This window comes from Hemicordylus capensis, chromosome 1 (genome assembly GCF_027244095.1).
Source record: "Hemicordylus capensis ecotype Gifberg chromosome 1, rHemCap1.1.pri, whole genome shotgun sequence".
NCBI lineage: Eukaryota > Metazoa > Chordata > Lepidosauria > Squamata > Cordylidae > Hemicordylus > Hemicordylus capensis.
In genome coordinates, this window is record NC_069657.1 from 386,534,008 (window position 1) to 386,559,200 (window position 25,193).

At 42.0% G+C, this 25,193-nt stretch overlaps 1 protein-coding gene across 12 annotated transcripts in view; it reads left to right on the forward strand.

Moving 5' to 3' along the window:
• SDCCAG8 (SHH signaling and ciliogenesis regulator SDCCAG8) overlaps positions 1–25,193 on the forward strand; it is a 231,402-nt gene that overhangs the window by 116,827 nt on the left and 89,382 nt on the right. For 10 of the 12 annotated variants that reach the window (XR_008317478.1, XM_053301744.1, XM_053301680.1 and 7 more), the window contains one exon: positions 22,963–23,090. The exons of the other annotated variants lie outside the window; for them this stretch is intronic. Coding sequence is in view for 9 of the 10 variants with exons in the window: in XM_053301744.1 (XP_053157719.1) it covers positions 22,963–23,090 (128 nt within the window). In the remaining variant the exon portion in view is untranslated. The remainder of the gene's footprint in view (positions 1–22,962; positions 23,091–25,193) is intronic. 12 annotated transcript variants of the gene reach the window in all.

Below are 25,193 nucleotides of genomic sequence, written 5' to 3' on the forward strand. Positions count from 1 at the left end.
TATATTGCCTTATATGTTTAAGCAAAGGCATAATGAAAGCCATTATCGCTATACTACGGATCCAACCCTATCCTTGCAGAGAGAAAGAGATTATGATCAGAAAAAGTACAAATGAGTGGTTACTTATATCTTGCCCATCTGGTAACTCTCTTCTGTCTCTGGGCTGTTCAGTTATGACAGGGAGCAGACCTCCCCTGCTCAATAAATGTATTTTATAGATGTGGCAGTCATGCTGCCCTGAACTGTCCCACTATTCCCTGTCTTGTTCCTACAGCCTGTGAGCATTTTGCAGAAGTGCAGCTGGTCTATGTCTTCCTGCTCTGACTATGGCTATTCCATGTTGCCAGCAGAGCATAACTTTTAAGAAGCGCTAAAAGCAATTATATTGATAGGTAATATGTTGCCATATAGCAGACCTTTCTATTAGACCTTGAACTATCCTATGCACTTGATCAAAGACTAGATTTATTAAAGTCCACGGAACACATCATTGCAAGAACAAAAATGAGTTTTTCATATACAATATGTTAAAAAATAAATTATGATCTCAATAGCCATTTATCTAAATAATGTTGAAAGTATTGGGTTGTTTTTACTTTGAGAATGTGACTATGGCATATATGAGAAATGACATTTCACTACTGAGGGAAGTTTGAAACTTGATGTTTTATATAGTAGTCTGAATAAACATTTTGAATCAATTTAAAAGTGAAATTATGTTTCTCTTAACATATTGGTGTAGTTTTCTCTGTGGTGAAGAAAGCTGCTTTGCAGTGTGGGCATCCCTCAAAAAATAATTTTGTAAGATGTTTCTTTATTCCAGATGAGTAAAACTGTTTAAAAGACTAGTTAATAATTCAGTAGCATGTGGCTATCGGAACCAATTTATGAAAAGCAGATGCATGCCTGAATAGCTCTGCATAATAGATCCTGTTGACAATGTGAAATGTCTCAAAGTAGCTGCACGGCTCTTTCCGTTAACTTGCAGAAAGCATTTGAATAGCAATATGGATAATCACACAGACAAAACGAGTGACAATGAAAAAAAAAGGGGGGGGGTCCTCTAGTGAATACATTTTATTTTTCAAATGTGATATTTTAGTCATAGGTTAGTAAGGGCTTAGATATAATTGTGATATAGGCAATGTTGTTACAGAAAATGTTCTATTGTAAGAATTTCAGTTCATTCCTCTCCTGTTGTTCTGAACTATATAATTTACTTCACAATTTCCTTCTCATTTTACCTTAACTCAAATAAGGTGTATTATATTTTCCCTTAATTCTGCACCATTTTTGTGAGAGGGTTTCCTTATAGTCTTCTTCATATTTGCTAAGCGGGCAAAGTGAACAAGATTTTACAGACAAAAGTATATAGGCATAAATGAAAGTTTTGCTGGATTATACAATGATAATTAAATATTCTATTATTTGTCTTCCCTATTGTCTTCCCCCACAAAGTAATTTTCACAAACGGATAGCTGTCCAGCTTTGTCTTTTGCTAGGGATTAAATCTATGCCGATAGTTCTTTTGACAATGACCTTGAGGGGCTTTGCATCTTGAAGAAGAAAGCAGAAGCTTGCGGTAAACAAAGTTCACTTCTGACAGATGGATTGAATGACAGAAAGGTTGCGAGTGCCAGAATAGCCCTGGCAGAGGAGGAAATGTTCAGTGGAATCCAACAGGAGAGGAGGTGTGAACAGGTGCAGGGTTGCTGACGGAAGGGGAACCAGATGGAAGGAGCCAGAGCCAGTTTATTTAAAGGAAAAGGCAGAAAACACTGAAAGGCTGTACAATCAGTGGCTAAAAGTGTGCATGGGAGAAGGTAAAAAAGCAGAAAGCAAAACTGCACAGTGGGATATCAAGCACTTAGCGTAATGACAGTAATTGTGAGTTTAGTTGGAAAGTTGCTATTAAAATCCATTCATCCATTGCTCTAAATAACATAAAGTGTTTAAAACACTTTTTAAATTGACAAGGATATTGCTTTGTCTGTCAATTTTTTGTAATGTTAACACACAAAAGTTATGATTAGGAAAATGTTGTGGTGCAGGCAAGCCAAATCAAGATGATAGCAAGATAAGACTTCGATATTAGCTACAGTGTAATCTCTAGTTTTGCCTTTTTTTCCTTTTGTAAGGAAATGTCAATTTTTGGCACAATACAAGAGAAGTCTTATATTCTGTAAAATAATAGCATCTTACTGTGCATTTTTGCATCACTTGATTGTTGTTCAGGTCAATTAGATGGAGTGTTGTTGTATACCGTGTCTTTGGAATTCTCCAGACTAATTCTCTTACAACATTTGAGATAATTTCATAACTCATTAGGTACCATACTGTTAAGATGAACACTTGAGAAGCTACTTCTTGACCTTTAACATCATGACCACAACTCAGACTGCTATGCAATTTGTCCTGTGAAGCTTTTGACTCCCCTCTTCTCCATGAGTAGTCCCATGCACATCACACAACTTTTTGAAAATTCTGGAAGTTTTCAGAATCTATTTCTATTGTAGTACAGAGGGCTTTTGTTCGAAGATAAAACATTCTAGGACACAAATCCTGGGTGTATTCCCCAAGAGGTTTGTTGCTTGTGGTCTGTAGTTATGCCTCAGAACTTTAATCTCAAATGTTAGTGAAATATTTGAAAAAATAACATCAAGGAATAGATGTTGTGCAGCACTCTCCTATTCATGTTCACTGAAGAGTAAGTCCTACTTAGTTCAGTGGAACTTACTCCTATATAAATGTGCATAGGATTACAGTCAAAATGTAATATTTTGCTGGCATGAATAATATTTTGGCCACCTTTCAGGGCACAGCTGAAGAAAGCGGCTGACATTTTGAATAAATTTCTCAATAGTACTACTCAAGGAGTAGTCTGAAGGACTACTAAATTTCAGTAGGACGTTCTCTTGTAACTTTAGTCAGGATGTCACCCAACGTGTCTTTCAGTGACAGCAGGTGGGAAACATGGCAGGGTTTGGTGGGGCACAGTGCTCTCTCTAATTTTTTTCATCTGTGTGCGGGATGAGTTTTGTTCTGGGTGACAGTATCAAGGCAGTGTGCATGCACGTATATTCAGAGTGGGACCTTCCTGATTCAATCTGATTGGGAATTAAAATTAACTGAGCGGACATTAAAAAACTTGTCACATACACGTGTGCATGCCATAGAGGGAACACTTGTGGGGCACCTAACTTTGTGGTGGACTAAGACATTTTTTCTGTAGTGGAAGTGATGCACCCACCATTGGATACATCACTTCCACGTTTTGTGTCCACCAACATTTCAATAACTATTTAAAAATTCCATATTGCGATATTATATCACTGATGCATATCATAATTTAAGTGCACCATGTCATCTATAATTGTAACACTTAATATTGTGTAAAATGTTAGTTATTAGCTTAAGTGGTTATTGGCTAAGTATGTTGTTTCTTTGTAATACTGAAAACTAGAGGCATGATCCAAAGTTAAGCATTTTAGTACAAAGGCAAGAGATGAAGGTATGCTCCCTCTCCTATTGTTGTTCTCCTTCATCTGGTATTCAGAGGCATACTGCCTCTGAGCCTCGAAGTAACATATTCCCCTCAGGACTATTAGCCATTGATAGAACTGCCCTCCATAAATTTGTCTAAGCCTCTTTTAAAGCCATCCAAGCTGGTGGCCATCACCATGTCCTGTGGCAGAGAATTCCATAGATTAGTTATGCGCTGTGTGAAAAAGTGCTTGAACTACAGATGCAACCTCATATCTCCACACAAGAAGCCCCTCAAGAAGCACAGAAATTGCTCCAGTGTTAGGACAGGCACAAACACCACAAGAAGTATTGAAGACTCATTTCCCTTGAAGTCTTTAAAGAGCAGCTTAAAATGTGCAACACCAGTTTAGACTCTAGATACTGTAGCAAGAATGGTTGGCCAACACAATTCTCAGTGCCCCAAAGGGCTCAATGGAAGACCGGAAGGGTGCCAGAATCCCAAAGAACACAAGCTATGCCTACAGTAATGAGAGGGACATAAGAACAGCCCAGCTGGATCAGGCCCAAGGCCCATCTAGCCCAGCATCCTGTTTCACACAGTGGCCCACCAGATGCCACTGGAAGCCTACAGGCAGGAGTTGAGGGCATGCCCTTTCTCCTGCTCTTACTTCCCTGCAACTGGTACTCAGAGGCATCCTGCCTTTGAGGCTGGAGGTGGCCTATAGCCCTCCGACTAGTAGCCGTTGATAGACCTCTTCTCCATGAAGTTATCCAAACCTCTCTTAAAGCCATCCAGGTTGTTGGATGTCACCACATCTTGTGGCAGAGAATTCCACAAATTGATTATGCGTTGTGTGAAAAAGTATCCTTTGTTGGTCCTAAATTTCCTGGCAATCAATTTCATGGGATAACCCCTGGTTCTAGCGTTATGTGAGAGGGAAAAGAATTTCTCTCTATCCACTTCCTCCACACCATGCATGATTTTACAGACCTCTATCATGTCTCCCCACAGTAGACTTTTTTCTAAACTAAATAACTCCATGTGTTGTAGCCTTGCCTCATAAGAAAGGTGCTGTAGGCCCCTGATCATCTTGGTTGCACTCTTCTGCACCTTTTCCAGTTCTACAATGTCCTCCTTTAGATGTTGTGACTAGAATTGTATGCAGTACTCCAGGTGTGGCCGCACTATAGTTTTGTGTAAGGGCATTATAATATTAGCAGTTTTATTTTCAATCCCCTTCCTAATGATCCCTAGCATGGAATTGGCCTTTTTCACAGCTGCCGCACATTGAGTTGACACTTTCAATGAGCTGTCCACCATGACCCCAAGATCCCTCTCCTGGTCAGTCACCGACAGCTCAGGGAGTAGAAGCAGCTCTCATAATTCATTTTGAGTGTCTTCTTCAATCAGATTAGTAGCCTCCCTGGACATTCAGAGGGAAGATGAAGTGCTGTCAGAGAAAGAAGGCAAGCAGCCTGAATTCTACCTGGACAGGCTTTTTCTAAAAAAACTTTTGCCAAGGGTTCTGGCTACAGTTATGTGGACACTGCAACTCTCTACCAGCAAAAAGCATTGGGAGGAGCTCCCATCCTTGCTCCTCCACAAAGTGGTCATGGAGGTCTTCCCTCAAGTGCCCTCTAGAGCCCCTCATGGCTCCCTTCCCAGGATCCTTTGACAGATTTAACAAGGCAGAGTGGTCCAGAGTGGTTAGGCATAAGACCTGTCATAAATTAGTCAACAACTCTATACTGTATCTGACAATATCATTAAACATCTTAAGAATTCTACAATTGATGCACTGTTTCAACACTTTTATCAGCAGCTATCATTCTTTCTGACCATTATGGTAGACCCAAAGATCCCTGGATCATGTATATAGAAGTTTATAACTGACATGAAGCTTTGGACCTGAGTCATCAATCTTGTATCTTTCAAAGAAGTCTCCATGTGAGGCATTAACTCTCAGGGGTTCAATCTTGATCTTTTCAGGAATGGCTTGAAGAAAATGTCATTGCCCTCATGGTGAACTCTTACTTGTATGCCATATAACTAACCTTTAGACTAAGCCTCCAACTTCCTAACTAGAAGGAATGTCTGACTAACACACTTGGCAGTGGATCCAGTTCACAGTCCTGCCTGGAAAATGCCCCCTTCTCCAGTACTCAGAAGGTCTTTAGAAGCTAGGTAAAAGTCAAGACAGTTGAGCTTCTTGAACACTTTTGGGCCTCCAAACAGTGCGACAGACCCTGAGACTACAACTACTACAAGGTGTTTGTGCCCCAACAGTCACCCAGAATTGTGTCCACAATTGAGCACTAGAACTTCTTTGCGTCCATAGAGCTCTTGGAAGCCTTTTTCCACATTCCCATTAGGTCATCATACAGGTAGTTTCTGAGGTTGGCATACAACCATAAGCATTACCTACATGGCACTGCTGTACAGACTTCTAGTATTCATTATGGTACTAGTAGCACCGGTAGTACACCCGGGGCTCCCTCCCTGCTCGTGTGTGGGTTTAGCGCATCCTGCTAAACCGGGTCTCACTGATCGTTTCACTCACTCACTCTGTTTCTTGCTTCGTGACTGTTTGGCTTGACCTCTGGTGTGTTCCTGGCTGGGACTGGGAGACCTCGCTCTGCTGCTCTTGCCCCTGCATCCTCTATCCTATCCTATCTAGCTGCCCACAATCCAACTGTGACAGTATGCTGGTTCACATGATTATGAATCATTCAGGAGCTTGTCACTCCCATTTTCTACTCATGTGTAAGTTAAAAACAAGTTTGGAGACACCAGAAGTGATCATGTGCTAAGCAGAAGCTGGGTCAGAGGGCTCCCCCCTACCCAGCAGCTGTACCCAGGTCTTTTAAAGAGGTAGGAGGAAAAGTCCTCCAACCTAGCTGCTGCTTAGCACACGATCACTGCCAGGGATAAAGGTGTACCTTACTTTCTTTCTCACCCTATCTTTCCCCCCTCTCCATTCACATTCTGTTACCTGCCACCTGCTGCTCTATCTCAGCCTCCACCTTCCCCCTCCTTCTCTGACTCTCCTTAAGAGTTGCCTTTGCTCCCCATATTACAAAGGTTGCCAAATTCTATATTTTCACATTGTGTTTCTGTTTTATAAATATAAACATTATTTTTCAAAAGTCTTTATTGCTGAGTCTGTTAGACTACCTCAGAGCTTAGGGTACTCTAACATGTCATAGGACTGCCTGGACAGTGATCCTTAATGTTCTTCATGCTAATGAATTTAGTTCCATTTTTGCCCAGAGCATAAATATGTGTGTGTGTAGAATACATGAGTTTGAGCAAGCATGGCAACAAATATTTGAGAACTCCTGGAGAATAGGTGAGGTGTCAGAAGGCTGGAGGTGAGCAAATGTCTCCCTTTTCAGGAGGGGGAAATGAGAATATGAGAAGCTCCAGACCTGTCAGCTTGACATCAATACCTGGAAAGACAGAACATCATTAAGAGCTGGTTTGTGAGCACTTAGATGGGGAAATGTGATGATCACTAGGAGCCAACATGGCTTTGTCAAAAACAAGTCCTGCTACACCAATCTTATCTCCTTTTTGATAGAGTTACTAGTTTAGTAGATTGTGGGAGTGCTGTGAACATAGTGTATCTTGGTTTCAGCAGAGCATTTAACAGAATCCCCCATGATATGCTTGTTGGCAAGATGGTAACATGTGGACTAATTATCATACTCTTACATCTGCATCTACATTCATAGCTGGTTAGATTACTGTAACCAGCAAGTACTCATTAATGGAACCACATCAACCTGAAGAGGTTTTGAGTGGAGTGCCACAGGACTCTGTCCTGGGCTTGTGATATTCAACAATTTTATAAATTACTTGAATGAGGGGGTAGAGGAGATGCTTTTAAAACCTGCAGACGGCAGAAAGCTGGGGGTGGTGGTGGTGGAAGCTGCTAACGCTTTAAAAGACAGTTTTAAGATTCAACATGATCTTGACAGGCTTGAACATTGAGCCCAAACCAACAAGATATGATAGCCACCTTCAAATATATGCTGCACAGAAGATGTAGCAGGCTTGTTCTCTGTTGTTCCTGTGGGCAGGGCTAGAACTAGTAGGGTGAAATTATGAAGAAGCAGACATAGGCTTGAGAATAGGAGAAATGTCCTACCTGTAAGAGCTGTTTCACAGTAGAAGAGTTTGCCTCATGCAGTGATAGACTCTCTTGCTGCAGGAAACCACTTGCTGGAGGTTTGCAAACTGGGGCTGTATGACCATCTGTCAAGAATGCTTAGCAGATTCCTGCACTGAGTAGAGAGTTGGACTTGAAAACCTCACTCAAGGTCTCTTCCAGCTCTAATCTACCAAAAGGGAAGAAGCCAAACGTACACAGATTTACGAATATGACAGATATTTATATACTGCCTTTCAACGAAAGTTCCCAAAGCAGTTTACATAGATAGACAGATATAAATCAAATAAATAAAATTGCTTCCTGTCCCCAAAGGGCTCACAAGAATTTTAAACAAACATTAAAACAATATAAAAACAAATTTAAAACAGTTCAGAGCCATTTAAAACCAATTAAAATGCTTAAAAACAATGTAAAAACCTTGGAAGGCCAGGCCAAACAAGTAAGTCTTCAGTAGTGATGTGCCCGGATGGGTCCAGAGGCCATTCTATAGGCCTCTGGACATGGGCGGTTCGGATTCAGGTGGTTCGGGGTGGGGGGTCCCCTTAAGGGCGGGGAGGGTTTACCTACCCCTCCTGCCGCTTTTCCCCCTCCGGCGCCCGTATTTCTTTGAGTAATTGGGGCGGCAGGATACCTCCCTGCCATCCCTTCTCTGGCACTTTGGAAATTCTTTTAATAATGGGGCAGCAGGATACCTCCCTGCCGCCCCTTCCCCCGCTTGGTGTGCAGTACTGTGCAAAAGGCTTTAAGAAGCCTTTTTTGCACGCACATGTATTTAGTTGAGTAAACGGAGCGGTGGGATATATCCCTGCCGCCCCTTCTCCCACTTTGCTGCAAATGCAAAGTTGATTTGGGTGATTTGGAGACAAAACACATCACCCCTGTGGTCCATTGTCTAGATTCGGATCCAAATCGAATTGCGCCTGATTGGATTTGAATCAATTCGAGATTCAGAGCTCTCCTATTAATTGTGCCAGATTCCCAGCTTTCTTAAAAAAAAAAAATCTAAGCTCTAGCCCTTGTAGAAGTGGAGTTATGGAGCAAAGTGTGTGGCCACTATTTTCCAAGTGTTTGGATTCTTTGGTGTATAATAATTTTCCCTCAATGAATCCCTATGAGGATTCATTACACACCTTCATTTCTTCTGTTCATTTTGACTGTCTTTTTGACAGTGCCAACTGTCAACTGCCGTGTGCCAACTACACCCCACTCCCACCTGCAAGGCAGTGAGGTACTACTCAGTTTATGTTCTAGGATTTTTTTTCAGGTGTTTAGACTCTTTGATGTCTAATAACCTTGCTTCATAATGAATCCCTATGAGGATACAAACCAAAGAGTCTAAACACCTCAAACATTCCTAAAATATCAACTGAGTACCTTGTGGGTTGTGGGGTAGTTGGAACATGGGATGCCACTAATTCCCCACCCCAACCTGCAAAGCAGTGGGGTCAAAAGGAACAGAAGAAATGAAGGTGTGGAATGAAGACACCGAAGAATCAAAACACTTCAATATTCCTTAAAAGTAAACTGAGTGTGTGTGTGTGTGTGTGTGTGTGTGTGTGTGTGTGTGTGTGTGTTGGGGGGGAGGCGTGGTGGTGTAGTTGACACTGTCCAATGATAGTCAAAATGAACAGAAGAAATGAAGGCGTATAATGAATCCTCATAGGGATTCATAATGAGGAAAAGTTATTAGACACCAAAAAATCTAAACATTTCAATATTCCTAAAAAATAAAATGAGTACCCCACTGCCTTGCAGGTGGGGAGTGGGGGTGTAGTTGGCACATGGCAGTTGACAGTTGGCACTGTCCAGTGACAGTCAAAATGAACAGAAGAAATGAAGGTGTGCAATGAATCCTCATAGGTATTCATTGAGGGAAAATTATTATACACCAAAGAATCCAAACATTTGAAAAATGACTGCACATTTTGCTCCATAACTCCACTTCTACAAGGGCTAGAGCTTAGCTTTTTCTTTTTAAGTGAAAGCTAGGGGTCCATTTTAGTGTTAGGATATGGCAACTTCGAATCCCCATTGTTTCCTCTGGTGGAAATGTTCAAAATCAGTAAAAACTAAAATAAAATCATTAAAAATCAACCAAGTGTCCCACTGCCTTGAAATGTGGGTGGTAGGTGGCACCCATGGGGAACCACCCACCACCCAAATTTGGTGCCCCTTGGACCTTGTTAAGTGGTCTGAATCTGTCAAAATCCAAATCAAATCAAATACAAATTGAATTGGGTGATTTGGAGGGGCTGGATTTGGATACAAAACAGATCAGGGGTGATTTTTTAGGGGGCACAAATCAAATTTTAAAAACTGATTTGTGCACATCCCTAGTATTCATCTCAAATTCATTAAGGCATGAATGACATACACAGCTGACATACCAGCTGGTAAAAGGCCCTGCAGGCTACAGATGTGATCTGAGGTTTCAGGAGTAAAGCTGGTTCCTCAAGCACTTCCTGCGAATCTGATATTTTAGAGAGAGTGATATCTGAGTTCAAATCCCCATTCAGCCATGACACTCTCACTGGGTGACTTTGGGCCATTCACTATCTCTGTCTAATCTACTTCACAGGGTTGTTGTGAGGAGAAACATAACCATATACACCACTCTGGGCTCCTTGAAGGAAGAGAGGGATATAAAACTTAATTTTAGACTGTTTAAATTGTTTTTAATTTATCAGAATGTTTTAACTGTATTTTGTGAAATTTTAACTGTTTTAACTCTGTTTTATAATGTGTGTTAAATTTCATATGCTGCCTAGAGATGTACATATTAGAGAGTATAAAAATATGATAGATAAAATAAAGAAATCTCTCCTGTATATAAAATTGTTGAGGGGAGTTATTTGGGGATCTGGAGTGAGATGGACACCTAGCTTTATGTCACCTTTTTATCAGACTCACCTGAATCTGCTTGAAAGCAATGGTGGACTGGAAGAGGTGTAATAAGCTGTAGCTCAGTCCAGACAAGAAGAAGGTCCTTTTTGTAGATTGGTTCATCTAAGTAGAAATTGCATAATTGTTGTATACCACCCTGATAGGTTTTCTTGAGGGGTAACCTATTAATTTTTAAATAAGTACGCTCATCCAAGATTCATCCGGGACTTGTCCAGGACAGGGTTTTTTTCTTCTGTCTGATCCACCAAAACTCACTCCTTTACTATCACCTCTGTTTTGTCGGGATTGAATTTAAGCTTATTCACCCTCATCCAGTCCATCACCACGTGCATTTAGGAACATCACTGCCTCATAAGAACAGCCCTGCTGGATCAGGCCTAAGGCCTGTCTAGTCCAGCATCCTGTTTCATGCAGTGGCCCACCAGATGCCTCTGAAAAGACCACAGGCAAGAGGTGAGGGCACGTCCTCTCGCTGTTGCTCCCCTGCAACTGGTATTCACCAGCATCTTGCCTCTGAGATGAGGCAGGCCACACCTGAAGTAGATAAAAAGGGGAAATAGAGCTAGGTGTCATTAACATAGTAATGATTTTCATTCCTCCTTTCAGCTCTAAAAAGCCTCCTGTACTGTGGGAACCAGCCCCACACTCCTAAGAGGCACATCTCTCCTTTCAGCCCTAAAAGGACTCCTAAGAGGGCTAATGATAATTCATTATGTCACCCAATTTGATCCCTTCTTGGACTGTTGGCTCTGTGCTAAGTCAATACAACTGAAAACTAAGGACAGCTTTTCTGGTGCACATGTACTCAGCTGGCACAAGGTCAGCAGAAGCTGAAGAATGAATGTGTTAAGATCTCCTTATCAGTTAAATTAAGTTTTAGGAAAGTGGTGTAGAGTGCTCTTGTACTCTGGGACAGCTAGTACCAGGACAGGTTTGAGGTTGTGTAACTATAAGACAAAATAACAGAGGAAAGTATTCTGCCATTCTGCTGCAGCAGAATTCTCATTTTTTCTGCTGCAGAACATAAGAAGACCCCTGCTGGAGCAAACCAAGTTTATCTAGTCTGACATCCTATTTCCAAGACAGTAACCAGCCAGAAGCTTCTAGGGATTTCTTCACACACACCCCTTTTTTTTAACATAGGAACAGATGTCTTGTGGAATAACAGTGAAGATCTGAACTACTACTTGGTTGTCACACCAAAGCAGCTCTGCCCTTTTGGTGAAGATGTCTGCCCACTATGACCAAAATTAGGAAGAAGTCAAGGTTCCAAGTTCCCTCCTTGGCTTCTCCAAGATAGGGCTGAGAGAGATTCCTGCCTGCAGCCTTGGAGAAGCCGCTGCCAGTCTGTGTAGACAATACTGAGCTATATGGACCAATGGTCTGACTCAGTATATGGCAGCTTCCTATGTTCCTAAAGATTGTCATATCTTGAATAATGCTCATCTAGCTAGCTATTGTTCTGTTCACTTAATGCACATCTTGAAACCAAAGTTGCTGCCTCCACCCCACCCCCCCAAAACCAAAACCAGCTTTGGTTACATCACATTGCAGCTCATACTTCCAGATTCTCCTTCATAGTTACTGTTTCTCTTTAACAACAGAGATTTCAGCAAGCAGCCTCCAAGAAGTGAATCTGTCCAGTGCCACCACTCAAAATGCTGCTGAGAACGGACTTTGTATTCCAGACACACCTTCATTTAGGATAGAATTCCTATCCATTATCTCCTTTATAGTTGCTTAATTGTCTGGCAGCCCAAGAATGTGTTTTCCCTCTTTCTCTGTTGCTTCCGAATCTCAGAACAAAGAAATTAAATCCATGTACTGTCATATTTTTCTTTGTAGTGAAGAAGTTAGTAGTAATTTCTGTGTGCATATGGATGCTTCTGAATATAGATATTGAATAATTAGGCAGGTTGAGTATGCTGCATGGGCTGATTCTAGTGGAACAACACAGGAGATTGCATGGTGCAAGCGGCTGTGTCCCCCTTGCTATCTAATTAATGGCCTATTATTATGACAACAAATCACTGGCTTCTCACTGTGGAGGCCTTTGGCTGCACTTGCCTGATATGAAATCCCTAATTTCCTTTTTCAGTTGACCTTGTTTGAGTATTTCCCACAAGAATTGTACAAGGATATTTGCTCTCTTTTGAGGCTACTGTTCCTGAGTTCTGAGATTGCAACTCTATTCTAATTCTGCCTTAAACTCTACATAGGCACTATTCTCCCCTTCCACCCCCATGTCAGGTAATCTGCCTTGTGAAGCGACGTGTTTGGGGAGATTCCAGGAACTATTCTCCTCAGTCCTGCCTTCACAGGTGTTCCATTGCCTTTCTGAGACTACCTCTTTCTGTTGGTCTGTGAACATAATAAAATTTACCTACCTACCTCTTTTTATTCTGAGGCATATCTTGGTTGATATATGGCCTTCTGTGGTTGGGAGGGAATGGAAGGCTTCCTTTTCTGCATGCTGCCTCTTAGGCTGTTCCGTCCTCAGGGGCGTATCTAGGGTAGGGCAGGCAGGGCACATGCCCTGGGCACCACTTGAAGGGGGTGCTATTTTTTACAATTATTTTTTTAAAAAATGGCCACCAAAAACAAAATGGCCACCACCCGTGCTCAAATGGTCTCTGTGAGGCCCTAGGCCATGCCAGGCCTCACAGAGGCCATTTGAGCATGCATAGTGGCCATTTTGTTTTCAGCAGCCATTTAAAATATATATATAAAAATGGCCACCGCACATGCTCAAATGGTCTCTGCGAGGCCCTAGAGGACAGTGGGAGGAGGGGGAACCTTTGCAGACCCCCCCCCCACGGCCTTTAGGAAGCCCCCCGAATCACTATACACATATTCAGATTGGCACTATGTACAGAGAGTCAGGGCTTGTTAATACTGAGCTGAAGCTTATGAGCTAGGATTGTATTCATTTGCTCTTACAGGTGAAACTCAGAAAATTAGAATATCGTGCAAAAGTCCATTAATTTCAGTAATGCAAATTAAAAGGTGAAACTGATATATGAGACAGACGCATTACATGCAAAGCGAGATAAGTCGAGCCTTAATTTGTTATAATTGTGATGATCATGGCGTACAGCTCATGAAAACCCCAAATCCACAATCCCAGAAAATTAGAATATTACATGGAACCAAGAAGACAAGGATTGTAGAATAGAACAATATCGGACCTCTGAAAAGTATAAGCATGCATATGTATTCAGTACTTGGTTTGGGCCCCTTTTGCAGCAATTACTGCCTCAATGCGGCGTGGCATGGATGCTATCAGCCTGTGGCACTGATGAGGTGTTATGGAAGACCAAGATGCTTCATTAGCGGCCTTCAGCTCTTCTGCATTGTTTGGTCTCATGTCTCTCATCCTTCTCTTGGCAATGCCCCATAGATTCTCTATGGGGTCAGGTCAGGCGAGTTTGCTGGCCAATCAAGCACAGTACACTGTATACTTTTCGGAGGTCCGATATTGTTCTATTCTACAATCCTTGTCTCCTTGGTTCCATGTAATATTCTAATTTTCTGGGATTGTGGATTTGGGGTTTTCATGAGCTGTACGCCATGATCATCACAATTATAACAAATTAAGGCTCGACTTATCTCGCTTTGCATGTAATGCGTCTGTCTCATATATCAGTTTCACCTTTTAATTTGCATTACTGAAATTAATGGACTTTTGCACGATATTCTAATTTTCCGAGTTTCACCTGTACTTTGCTTCTTGTGATAAGTGAGTTAAATGTGATGTCTTAATAATATTAATGGTTAGTTTGTCTTTGAATCAGTGTAAAATCCTTATTAGTAAGGCCCACTGGGAGTTTCTTGCTCTGTTTCTCTCATTTTAACTGTCTTTCTGAAATACTAGAATATATTCCAAGCAGTGATACAGTTTACTCTGCATATCCTTTAATTATTTCCGGAGTATCTGGGAAAAGTCAAATACTCCATTTATTTTTAAAACTTATGTAATAGTGATGCTACAACGCATAGTAGAGAATTAGACAGGCACTTCTGTTTAGTTTTCCAAGTACACCTCCACATGTTATTTGGGTATTTCATGAGCCCCAGCATAATGAAATTTGTAGTTTTCCAGAATTTTTGGGTCTGGCTACATCCACTGCTAAATAGTTATTGAAATATGAAAAGATTAAAGAGCTTGACTTGTATTTTTCAGCTGAGATTATGGTAAAGTTATCTGAAAGATGAGTGTCAGATGTTTGGACAGGGGGCACAATTTCAGTACTTGCCCTAGGCGCTATTTTCCCTAGATACACCTCTATCCGTCCTTGATCCCATTCTCCTGTTGAGCTCTTACATGAACAGTGTACAATAATATTTGGGCCTTCTATTGGGTGATTCCAATCATTATGTAGATTAAGGATAGCCAGCTAGAGACCCAAATATGATCCAAGAGTTCTTCTGTCCGGCTCCTGGCAACTCTCATCAAATTTTAATCAAAGATACAGTAAAATGTTTACCATGGTACTAGTCATTAGGGATATGCATGGACTAGTCCGGAGCCCATTCTAAGGGCATCCGGACTGGTCCAGACCTGGGGCCAGTTCGGCGGTTTGACGCCGGGGGGTGGACCTTTAAGGGCGGGGATGGCTGGACTTACCCCTCCTGCCGCTTTTCTCCCTCCAGTGCTCCTGGTTTTGAAAGTATTTGGGGCCTGCTGCCCCTTCCCCCGTTCTTCATCAAAAGGCTTCAAAAGCCTGACTGCGTTTGTGCATATCATGCACATGCGTCGCATGCGTGCACATGTCAGATGTGTGCGTGCGCGACATGCACACGCGCAGTCAGGCTTTTGAAGCCTTTTGACGAGGAACGGGGGAAGGGGCACCAGGGAGATACCCTGCCACGCCAAATGCTTTCAAAACCAGGAGCACTGAAGGGGGAAAAGCGGTGGGAGGGGTAGGTCCACCCTCCCCCACCCTTAAAGAGCCCCCCTCCCCAGTGCCAGACCACAGAGGTGCAATTCCGTGCACACCACTACTAGTCATAAGGAAAATGCAAGTGTTTTCAAAGGATCATACTTTAATGTAACAATAGTGCTCTAAATGAAGGAACACTTGTATTTGACTGTTTTGACTATTTTTATAATCCTGAATAAGTGATCTGACTTCCACACAACAGGGTGGAACAAAGAGAGATGGAAGATATGATACTTAGGATTGGCTTGTCCCTTGACGTTCCCCATGTTCCCAAAGAAGAGGAGCTGCCACACACACGCAGTCTTCAGAGCAACAACACTTGGCTATTATAATGCAGCAGTATTTTTCTTACTATTACAGCAGCTGCCTTTGCCTAATATAGTAAGAGGAGAGCAGTTGTTTTTAGCGTGCGCAAATTATAGCAACACCAAAGGTGTTGTCATGTGTGGCTGCTCCTGCTACTTCTCAAGAACATGGCAAAACGATAGGAGTGATCCAGATTTGAGTGCCTCTCTATCCTCCTCTTGGTTGCTGGTGGGATGGACTATCTCTTTTGGATTCTAAAACAGACAGAGGGTTCCTCAAATACATATGTTCACTTGTCAGGAGGATAACCTGTGAAGCAGCTGTAAAGGTGAAGTGTAACCTCCTGCTTCGTTCCTAAGTGAATGCTGAGCAGGGAGCTGTAATATAGTAATATTTGCAACCTGCTGAAATGTAGCAAACATTTGAATTGGTTGTTAGATATTAGGCAAAAAGGATCATATTTATATGTGACTAATCCAGAATTTGAATAAACCCCATTCAAAGACTGCCCCAATATTTAAAAACCTCATATTTTTAATTAACATATTTACATTCCTATGTTTTGAATGTCTTGAGCCAGTCAGAAGAACATAAACATGCAACCAGTCTGGTTAAGAAATTTCAAATTTTAGAGGGACTTAGTCTAAGAAGCAAATAACATTTGCAATACTATATTTACGTTTGAAATATATTTCAATATATTACATATTTCATATATATTATACATACAATATATATTACATATTTCATATATATTATACACACACACACACAATCTTAGACGTACCCGTTGCTAATCCCATGTGTGGCAGCTCTTGTGAGAGTTCGCAAGCAAGGGGAGGGGGAGAGGAATGCAACAGTGGCAGAGAACATAAGGCCAACGAACAGGTGGGTGGAGAGAGAAAGCAGCAGCAGGTGTAAGGGGGGGGGGGATAAAGTGGCAGGCGGCTGGAAAAGGCAGCTGGCCAGAGAGAAAAAACATTGGCGGAGGGAAGAGGATGGCGGAGGTCTGAGAACGAGGGGCCAGGGGAGCCAAGAATGATGGAGAACTAGAGGCTCAGATGCTCTGCTCCCGAGTCAGCTAGTGTGTGTGTGTGTGTGGCTAAGGATGTATGTGGCAAGCCCCACCCACACAGTGCTTTACCAATCGGCATTAACAAGCAGAAGCACTGTGGTGATTGGACAGTGGGGATTCCATATGCAGATAGGGAGGAGGAGCCTGTGATGGTTAAGGCCAGTTTGAATGCAACTGTTACTGGTTGGAAGATGTGCTTGATTGTAGAGGAGAGAAGGATGGATGGATGGATGGATGGATAGATAGATAGATAGATAGATAGATAGATAGATAGATGACATGGGAGAGGCATCGTGAGGGAGGAAAGAGCCCCTTCAGGAGAAAGAGAATGAAAGAAAAGAAGAAGGGGGGGGAGAAAGAAGGGAAGAGCAAGTGGAGTAGAGAGAAAGAGAGGAAAAGAAGGGAGAGGCAGAGAGAAAGAAGGGCAAGTGATGGGCCTCAGCCTGTCAGGGGAATGAGCAGCCATGGTGATGGCAACAGCAGCGAGGAAAGGCCCAGTCAACTGCTGCTGCTGCTTGGGGCTACTGGGGTCATTGGCGGAGGGAGACAGGCAGGCAAGGGACAGGCCCGGGTCTGTCAGCGTCCTGAGGGAAATGAGTGGCTATGGTGGTGGTGGCAGCGAGTAAGGGCTCAGTCAACTACTGTTACTGCTGCAGGGAGGAGCAGGGCACAGGTGAGGAGGTCTCTGGGGTTAGGGGGCTGCGGCTTGGCCAATTGGCATCGGCAACACCATGGCCAAGAGGGGTGAGGGGGATGGAGCAACAGGTTGGAGGAGTGACCAAGAGGGTTCGGGTGTGTGTCGAAGCAACGGGATGGAGGAAGAGGAGCGGGAGCACAGTTCACGGCTGTGACAGGAGGTGAGGGGAGCAATCAAGTACTAGCGCGCAGATGCTCTGCGTGGGTTATGCTAGTTGATTATTATTCTATATATCTAAATAATATTTATGTACAGATTTTCAAGGGGAAAAGTTCTCAAAGTGGTCTACATAGCATAAGGAATGAGAAGATGGCTCCCTGTCCTAAGGGGGATCACAGTTTAAAAAGACACACATTGGAGGCCACAGTCCCTAGCAGGTATGTTATGTTGGGTGTCACACTAAGAGCAATCCTCTTGCTGTCCCCTTGCAGTATAATAGTATTTAAAAGGCACCATTTTAAAAGGTCCTCTTTGCCTAGTTAGCAGGAACTTCTTGTTTCATGGGTGGAACCAGAATTGTTAACTCTGTAAATTAATGTGCCAGAATGCAACTCCTACATTTGCATGTGGCTGCCTTGATAAATTCCTGAGAATACTGAATCACTAGAAAGCAAACAAACAAGATACTTTACCCTAACAAGAAAAGGGGAAGATTACAATTTTATTTTTTTATTTATTTGAGATATATTCCATTTTAAAATATGAATTTCCAGTGCTGCTTACAAAACTCCCCCAAACCAGATGAAGCAGTTAAAATTAATAGATTGGATCTTAAGTGCTGTGAATGTAGCAGCTCTTGCACAAGCAGTCTTTCTCTCCCCCATACTGCAGCTCCTACAGCTATCCTGCCCAAAGTTGCTCCTGAGATTCAGGAGATTCAGGAGACCCTCTCAAGAATGGGATGAGATGCAGTGCAGTGGGGGTTCTGCAGTAGCGTTAGGGATATACTTAGATTTTACATGGGCACCTTCTGTGAGAGGATCCTTCTTTGCTCATGGAAGATGCTTGTAACCAGTTTTTGCACTCAGTATCCAGGTATTTCCCCATACCACATCCTACCTATACCATTGTCAGGAGTTCCCTGACTCTCAGGAGTGGCTTTTTGAGAGGCCCAGGGAGCTTACAGTAGAAAGGAGAGGAAATATTGCTTGTGTGGGAGCCGTTGTGTTCGTACTACTAGGATCCAATCATTCAATAAGGTAAAATCAGAAGAACAACATTAAAATACTGTTGAACATTTGCTTGAGTAATGTAGGGCAGAACATTTTCCATTTCTAAAAATGCATTAATTCATAAAATTAATACTAACATAATGAATTGACACAATACCAGTGAAACTGGGCAAGTTGTCATTAACCTTTTTTCAAGTGTCTATTCCTTGGAAGCATGCCTGCATATATAATAATGCATATATATCAATATAAATGCATTGCTCTTAAAATTAAAATGTAACATTTTTATTGCCTTTTCCCATTAAAATGTAAACAGTGTAAGACAAGTACAGGTGAACCTCATTATCCACAGGGGTTCTGTTCCCACAGATTACTGCGGGGAATGGAACTGTGAATAATGAGGCATTGAGTCTATGGGAATGTGGGGTTCGATTCCCAGATTTAAAAAAAAACACCCACCCCCCAAATTGCCCCCCAAATATGAAAATGGGCCAAATAAAGTGCCCTACTGTGCTCCACCGGTCTCCTAGCATCCATCAAGAATACTTTAATAGTTTTTCCTAATCCATTATTTTAATGTAAATACTTTGGTTTTTTAAAAAAATTCCAGTATGATTAACGTGGTATACTTTAATAAATGAAATTAAAAATAGTCATAAATGTAAGTGAAACATGACAAATCAGATCCTCTATTTTCCAGATAAATTTCTGGGGTGGGGGGCGGGGAATTAACATTTTCCCAGAAAGCCTACATCAGTGGTCTATAGTTAATGGGTAAATTTAAAGAAGTCTTAGTCTGGCACCTAAAATTTTACAAACAAGGTGCAAGGTGACCTGTGGAGGTTGTTGCATTGTTACAGTTGCCACCTGTCTAATCTATAATGGTGGGGCACCTAAATTAGGTACCTATTTCACATCTCAATTAAAACTCACGGATACTGCTCACCATCCTTGCCAGGATAAGTGTCCTGTCACTCTTTGGCAAGGATGACAAGAGAAGCCTGTCCTTCTCCTGTAGCCTGAAAGTGGGGAAGGGGCATGATCAACCCCCTGCAGCACAGCTATGAGGAAAATTTCTGCGCTCTCTCAGTCCAAATTGGATAGGAAAGCTGTGGCTGGCCATTTTGGTGCTGGGCTGTAGCAGTAGCATAGAGTTCTGAAAGCCATTGAAATGAACACAAACCTTTATCTCAACTCCAAGTTTGGAACTGAGAAGAGGGAGTGAGAGGTATCCCCACAGTTGTGCTTTGCTACAAAGGCTCTCTGCAGCTCAGCACAATTGTGTCCATTATCGCTGAGGCCAGAGGCTGCAGTGCTATGCATGCTTACCTAGAAATAAAGCCTATTGAACCCAGTGGAGCTTGCTCACAAGTAAATATGTATAGGATTGCATTGAAATGGGTACAGGGTCATGTTGATCACAAATTTTGGCTTTGCTACCAAGAGTAGACAAAATATGTGGAATTCTGATCTTTAATGCATGGGCAAGTTGATGTGGGAGAAGGTGATCCTTTTAGGTACCCAGGTCCAAGGCTGAATATGAATGATGATGAAGCATGTGAAACTGTTTTAAAACTAGCAAGATATATTCTGACTACTCAATTCTAGTCAGTACTCTTGTTGTGGCATTTTATCCCAGTTGCAGTTTCTGAGTAGTATTCAAAGTCAGCCTCACATAGAAGTTATTGCAGTAGAATAATCTGGATATTATCAATGTATGGATAGCTGTAGCCAGAATCTGGATTGTGATCCATTGCATTCATAAAGAATGGTTTATGTAGAAGTGACCACAGTTGGCCAGAGGCATTCTTAGCCCTGGACTTCCAGGTGCAAAATTTTTTTGCTACCCCCAAGCCCCCATCTCCGGTCTCAATTACACGTCATTATCCAGGTGGTGCAGAAGTTCCACAAGTCATTTAAATTGAGGCAGCATTGTACATACATAAGTGTAAGTGGGCTACAAAGATTCTCCTTAACCTCCAGGACTAAGCACATTTTTAGAGGAAGGTACCACTTATTAATATGGTCACCCAGAAAATAACGCTGTTTGCCAGACAAATGTTTGCCTCTGACAATATCAAAGCTAACAGAAGTATAAGTTTTGGAAAGGCGGACTCTGCATATTTGTGCACAGGTAGGAACAAGTCAATTTGAGAGGGGGGAAATCCAAAATGTTGCAAAAGAATTTCTGATTTATCATCTACCGATTGTTTTTAACATAGTAGGAAGTGACATAAATAAATAATCAGGGCCTCATCGAGTACCTGTGCTGCCCTGAGCATCCCACGCTGCCCCAGGTTATTGCTCCACCTGCCTTGCTGCTCCCTGCCATTGTCACTGCTGCCATTTCCCAGCTGGTTAGTGCAACACTTGCTGGCTGCATGGATTTTTATTTTTTTTTGGCCTTCCCCCGCCCCCACCTCTGGTCTCTCTGGGATGCCAGGGGAGCTGCCACTGCCTTCCTCCATCCTTCTCTGGCTCTGTCTGCAGATCTTGACAGAAGTCTCGCAAGGTCTGTAGACAGAATTGGAGGAGGAGGAGGCCCAGCTGGGGTGGGAGGTGGTGGCGGCCCAGCAGGGGAGAGGGGGAAACGGAGCAATGGATCCCAGCCGGGGAGAGGGAGAACCGGGGTGCCAGGCAGTTGGGTGGCAGTAGCAGGCAAAGCAGAGACTGTTTGCCTGCCAGAAACCGCTGTGCAGGGGCCTGGGGATTTGTGTGTGTGCACACCTTAGAGGAAACAGTGGTAGAGGGATGATGCTTAACTTGAAGCAGGGGCAGTGGGGGGCTCCAAAGACCTTTAGATCCAGGCTCCAAAATTACCTAGGTGCACCTCTACATTTGGCACACCAGTCTTAACTGGTGAAAAAATAAGGCATGCCATAACTGGAAAATGGAATAGACGTAGATATGAAGTGTGGTGCTAGAGCAAAGCTTTCTCAGTAGGGAACCAAGATGAGGGTGTAGGACCTGCTTCTGTAATTTCATATGTGTGGAGCAGAATGGGTACTTGGGAGGCCATTATCAGTATCTCATTTTCTTTGCAGTTTTTACTCTTTTCTTTCCAAGAGAGCATGTTGCAGTGGATTGGTTCCATATCTTTCAATCCTGGCCTTCATATCTGCAACCCAAAATCTCACTGTTGTCTTAGTTTCTGTAGAATAGCCTATTTATTTATTTATCATATTTTTATACCGCCTGATATGTACATCTCTAGGCAGTGCACAAAATTTAAAACAATATTTTTAAAAAATTAGCACATATTAAAATACACAAAACAATTAAAATAGTAGTATAAAACAGAAATAAAAACAGTAGCCTCAAATAATTATTAGAACAAATTATTAAAATTAATTCTAATAAAAAGCCTGTGAGAACAGGTGTGTCTTGAAACATCTTCCTGAAAACAAACAGAGAAGGAAATGCTCTTATTTCAGCAGAGAGCATATTCCAAAGCCCCGGGGCAGTCACAGAGAAAGCCTGGTCCTCGGTTGCTGCCAAACGAGCTGGTGGCAACCGTAACTGGACGTCTCCAGAAGATCGTAAGAGGTGGCAGGGTTCATGACAAAGGAGGTGTTCTGTTAAATACCCTGGACCCAATCCGTTAAGGGCTTTATAGGTAATAATCAGCACCTTGTATTTCACCCAGAAATATATTGGCAGCCAGTACAGTTCCCTTAAAACCAGAGTTATGTGGTCCCTTCGAGTTGTCCCATAGACCAATCTGGCTGCCGCATTCTGTTCCAATTTTAATTTCTGTACTATGTACAAAGGCAGCCCCACGCAGAGTGCATGGCAGTAGTCAAGCCTGGAAGTTGCCAGCATATATACCACTGTTTTAAGGTCATTTACCTCCAGAAATGGACGTGGCAATCCATTAATGTGGCATTCCATTGTTGTAGTCTTGTTTATATGGAACTATGATCAAAATGTGATTTGTTTTTAAATGAATTTATAATTGCATATATGTTTATTATTTATCACTTTAGGAATTTTGAATAGAAAAGCAGTTTATAAACTAATGAAAATAACTCTTTTGCATCCTGAACGTAAACATTTACAGTGGTAAATCATTACCTCAGTGCAGTTTGATGAAAGTATTGTGTGCTATTTATTTGACTTCTGAATTACATTTCTTCAATTATAGTATGTACTTAGTCCTTAAAATTCTATATTCTTCTGTAGATTTTTATTATATTTTTGGTAGGTTGGAAAAAGAGAACATTCAGCAGAGCTTTAGCAATGAGGCAAAGGCTCGAGTCCTTCAGGCCCAGCAGAGAGAGCAAGAGCTGACACAGAAGATGCAGCAAATGGAGGCCCAGCATGATAAAACTGGTAGGTGGTAGGGAAAGATTAGAGCCTGGGCACTCACTCACAAGCCCAGCCCACGCCTTACTGTGAAATGACATCAGGAACACCTGTAACCTTTGGCTGGCCGAAGGGAGCAGATGCTAACTACACCGGAGATTCCGAATTACATATTAGTTAGCGTTTAAAAGAGAAAATGGAAAGTATTGCCCACTGTCTGTTGATTTCAGAGTGCTGCTCTCACATCTGTTGCACCATCTGGATTATGAGTTTATTTACCTGTGTTCAAGAAACGTAAAGCTGAGAGGGACCACAACAAAGTAGAAAAACAAAGGACTTGTTTTTGGCTGGATTTTCAGGCACACATGTTATATAAAGAAAATAGCATCAGAAGCTCTGCAGGAAATGCTCTGAGCTTACAGTTAAAGTCTCCTGAATAGCATTGAACAGTTCCCACAGTACACACATTATAGCTACTCTAAAAGCTTAATGAGTTTGCTTCAGAATCCAAACTGGAAAAAAGCTTTAGCCATTAATCGGTACTTAATTCACTGTCGCAGCTGGATGTAATTCACTGGCTCCAAATTAATATGTTTCTTTATTTAATCTTTGCAGCCTCACACATTTTTTGGATTTGTATATTCTATCCCCCTAATATCTAGACAGATCTTTAATCTTTTGCAGTTATGAGAACCTCAAGTATGCAGTTTAAATTGATAAATATGGGACACTGGCAACAGCTGGCAGCTTGACTGGAACCTGATGTGTTTCAGTATTTTGGCTGAGCTGACCTGTAATTCTTTACTTTTATAGTATGAAAGAAAAATGGACCTATTGTTGACAATCAAAATACGAATTTTGGTCCTTTTGTGTCAGGAGTGGTCAAAACTACCTTTAGGATCCACATCTGAAATATATCAAAAGGTTTGGAACTGCAGCAAATATGCATGTTTAAGCTTTAAGTAGCATTTATTAGCTGAAAATATGCGTAAGTTGACATCGCAGACTACTTTGACATCTCAAACTACAGTTGGTAGATGTTTAGCTGTTGGAAATTCAGTTATCACCTGGTAACACAGTCAAGTGTGTGTTCAGACTATAAATGTTGCTGATTAGATTAGTAAGGTGAGGAATCGTATTAGGGATGTGCTGGGACGCGATTTGGCATCTGACTTGGTGGCACAATCCCTTTAAAAATGAGGGCTTCTACAGTCCCTTTAACAAGGAAGAGAGCAGGTCGATACCTGCTCCTCCTCCCACTCTCCGCAATCCTGCCGCTCCTCCCAGATATCTTCGCACGCCAACAGGGTATCTTCCATCTGCCCTTGCACATGACACTGGCACGCACATGGCCTTTGTGCATGTGTGGCAGCCATGTGCATGGTGGTGTCATGTGCAGGGGCAGCTGGGAAATGCCCCGCTGGCACATGAAGATATCTGGGAGGAGTGCTGAGATTATGGAAGTGGTGATGAGTGAGAGGAAGACTAGGTATGGACCTGTTCTCCTTGTTAAAGTGGCTGTAGATGCATTCATTTTTAGAGGGATTGTGCCATCAATTCAGTTGCCGAATCGCGTTTTGGCTCATCCCTAGATCATAGGCAGATTTTATTTTATTTGCTTCTTAAATAACTATATGCTTGTTATCTCTCAAGCTCTGTGAGTGGTTTGTGAGATTTCACTTTTAGCATATTAAAAAAGAAAACAAAAATTAAATAATTTTTGTCAACAGTGCCCTTTGGGATCTATCCTTCTTTATTTATTTATTTATTTATTTATTTATTTATTTAATTTTTATACTGCCCTTCCAAAATTGGCTCAGGGTGGTTTACAAAAAAACCAAAAACAATTAAAATCAACCAACAATTAAAAGTTATAAAATACCATAAAACAGTTAAACAATAAAACACTTTAAAAACCCTGAAAAAACAGGTACACTAAAAACCCTTTACAACAATTTAAAAACCCTGGAAGGCCAGGCCAAACAGATAGGTCTTAAGGGCTCTTCTAAAAGCCATTAAAGAGTTCAAATTATGGATTTCTGCAGGGAGTGCATTCCACAGTCCAGGAGCGACTACAGAGAAGGCCCACCTCTGAGTCACCACCAAATGTACCGGTGGTAACTGGAGACG